We start from the raw sequence: 2,246 nt of genomic DNA, 5'->3' as shown, positions 1-2,246 counted from the left end.
GTGTTGCCTATTAATCCTTTTGTTAGTCCAGAGAGAATTAACCCACATCTGAAGAGTTTAATTCAACTCCAACGTTTTATTTGGTGTTTTTAATATCATTAGTTTCTTTTTTTTAGCTCTTTTTTTTAATCTTGCCATCACTAAACTTAGTTTATTATTTTGGCCCTTAGTCACTTGCATATTTTTGATTATATAAATATTCTTTTTTTCCTTCAATTATTTATTTTTGGCAAACAGAGAAAATATCAGGCGCTTCTGTCAAACCATCACCAAACCTGCCAGTTGAGGGGACCCCTGTCAACTTAACCTGTGAAGCTATTGGCCAAGTCTTTACCAGAAAGTGGATGAAGAATAACTCTGATCTGAACCCGACTGACAACATGGTCCTTTCTGACAATAACAGAGTATTGACATTTAACACTGTGAATTGGAAAGACAATGGAGAATATGTCTGTCAAATCAGCAATCCTGTCAGCAGTGATGGAGCTAAATACGTCATGATTGTTAATTGTAAGTAATGTGCTGTTCAGTGTACATTACTGTTCATGCATACAGCCATTTAATACAAAATTTTTATTTGAAAATTAAGAACCTACTGATATTTTTATCATTCATTTTACAAATACCTGTTTTTCAGATGGACCAGAAAAAGTTCAGCTCAAAGGTCCAAATAAGATAAATATCAAAGACACTTTAAATCTGACCTGCTCTGCTGAGTCCACGCCATCTGCCACATTTAGCTGGTTGCGTAATGGTATAGAATTCCTCAGTGATTCTGCTGAGTACGTTAAAGAAGAGGTTGAACTTTCTGATAGTGGAAACTACACCTGTCAAGCATTGAATGATATAACCGAAAGAACGTCATCATCAGTGGTGCATGAATTGACTGTAAGAGGTACCTGCATGTGTTGATTCTATTGAATTTTGTATTCAGCTGATAGACTTCTGGAAGTTTTTACTTAAAGATCTTTTATACTAATAAAAAATAAAAAATAAATTTACGTTCACAAGACAATTATGTTTTAAATACAGGACTCCATTTAAAGATGAGAGATAGAGCGATATTTGCCAAAGCCACATGGTGCCTTGATAGTTTTGACATAACATTTAAATGTTACAAAAAATTCTCCATTTAATGATTTCTGCACCTCTTCTGTGTAATAAATTGTCCAATAAATTGACACTGAAACCTGTCCAATAACAGATCAATCAAAGGAGGAATTTTTTTCACATGACTATGAGATGATGGAGAAACTCCTATTCAAAATAATATAAAACATTTTTTTGTATTTGTACAGTCCCAGAACCATCATCAGGATTATCTGCCGGTGCCATTGCTGGAATAGTAATCGCATGCTTTGTCCTCATGGCTGTTGCTGTTGGTGGTGGATACTTCTTTTATAAGAAAAAGTATGTTGAATATTTTTCTCATTTGCGAATGTGTTCTATCTGTGTATTTCTAGTCACGACTGTAGCAGTTATTTAACAAGTCTTTGTTGTTGTTTTTCAGGCAAACATAACCTTGTATTACAATGTTACATTATTGTTTTTATGTGTACATTAAATTAATTATATGCCTGCACAGTAGTTTACTTTAAAATGTCATCAAAGCAGTTTTAAGAAACACCTTTTTTATAAAACTTATTGTGGCTGTAAAACCTAAAATCAAAAAAATGATTGGGCTTTTTAATATTATTTGAAATAATTGCACTTTCTAAACAGGTACCAATCCTTAAAAAAAAAAAAAAAGTCAGGCAGAGTCCCGACTGGCAATATTTGTTATTGTTATTATGCAAATGTTTTGATGATGTAATTCTAATGCAAACTAATGGCTCATTATCCCTCTCAACAGAGGACCTCTGAAAAAATCTACAAATAGAGACACTTCCACTACAACAGGTTCGTGTGTGTGTGTGTGTGTGTGTGAGTGTGTGTGTGTGTGTGTGTGTGTGTTCACATGCACCTGTTAATATTTACTCCCTAAATTCAATTACAAATATTCCTTTTTTTTTTCTTTTTTTCCCTTTTTTAAGGAGGCAATGCAGCTTCCTTGAGTCAGGTAAAAGATTTTAGTTCTTTTACATTCACTACCAAAGTAAATGATAAGTTTGACTATAAAATGATCATACATCCATGATCTTTGTTTTATGTATATCTATCTATCTATCTATCTATCTATCTATCTATCTATCTATCTATCTATCTATCTATCTATCTATCTATCTATCTATCTATCTATCTATCTA

The 2,246-nt window shown here is 32.7% G+C and overlaps 1 protein-coding gene across 1 annotated transcript; it reads left to right on the top strand.

The window, feature by feature from the left end:
* Positions 1-237: 237 nt before the first annotated feature.
* LOC102212904 (carcinoembryonic antigen-related cell adhesion molecule 1-like) lies at positions 238-1,520 on the top strand (the record flags this gene model as incomplete). Its single annotated transcript, XM_013908087.1, has 4 exons — positions 238-510; positions 638-754; positions 1,299-1,410; positions 1,511-1,520. Coding segments are annotated over 4 exons (512 nt in total), but the record flags the coding sequence as incomplete, so codon positions are not given.
* Between the last annotated feature and the right edge of the window lie 726 nt (positions 1,521-2,246).

The sequence above is a fragment of the Pundamilia nyererei genome, unplaced genomic scaffold (assembly GCF_000239375.1).
Source record: "Pundamilia nyererei isolate P.nyererei 1_Seehausen unplaced genomic scaffold, PunNye1.0 scaffold01094, whole genome shotgun sequence".
Classification (NCBI taxonomy): Eukaryota; Metazoa; Chordata; class Actinopteri; order Cichliformes; family Cichlidae; genus Pundamilia; species Pundamilia nyererei.
Note: the sequence above shows the minus strand (reverse complement) of the source record. Positions and strands in the feature narration are given on the sequence as shown.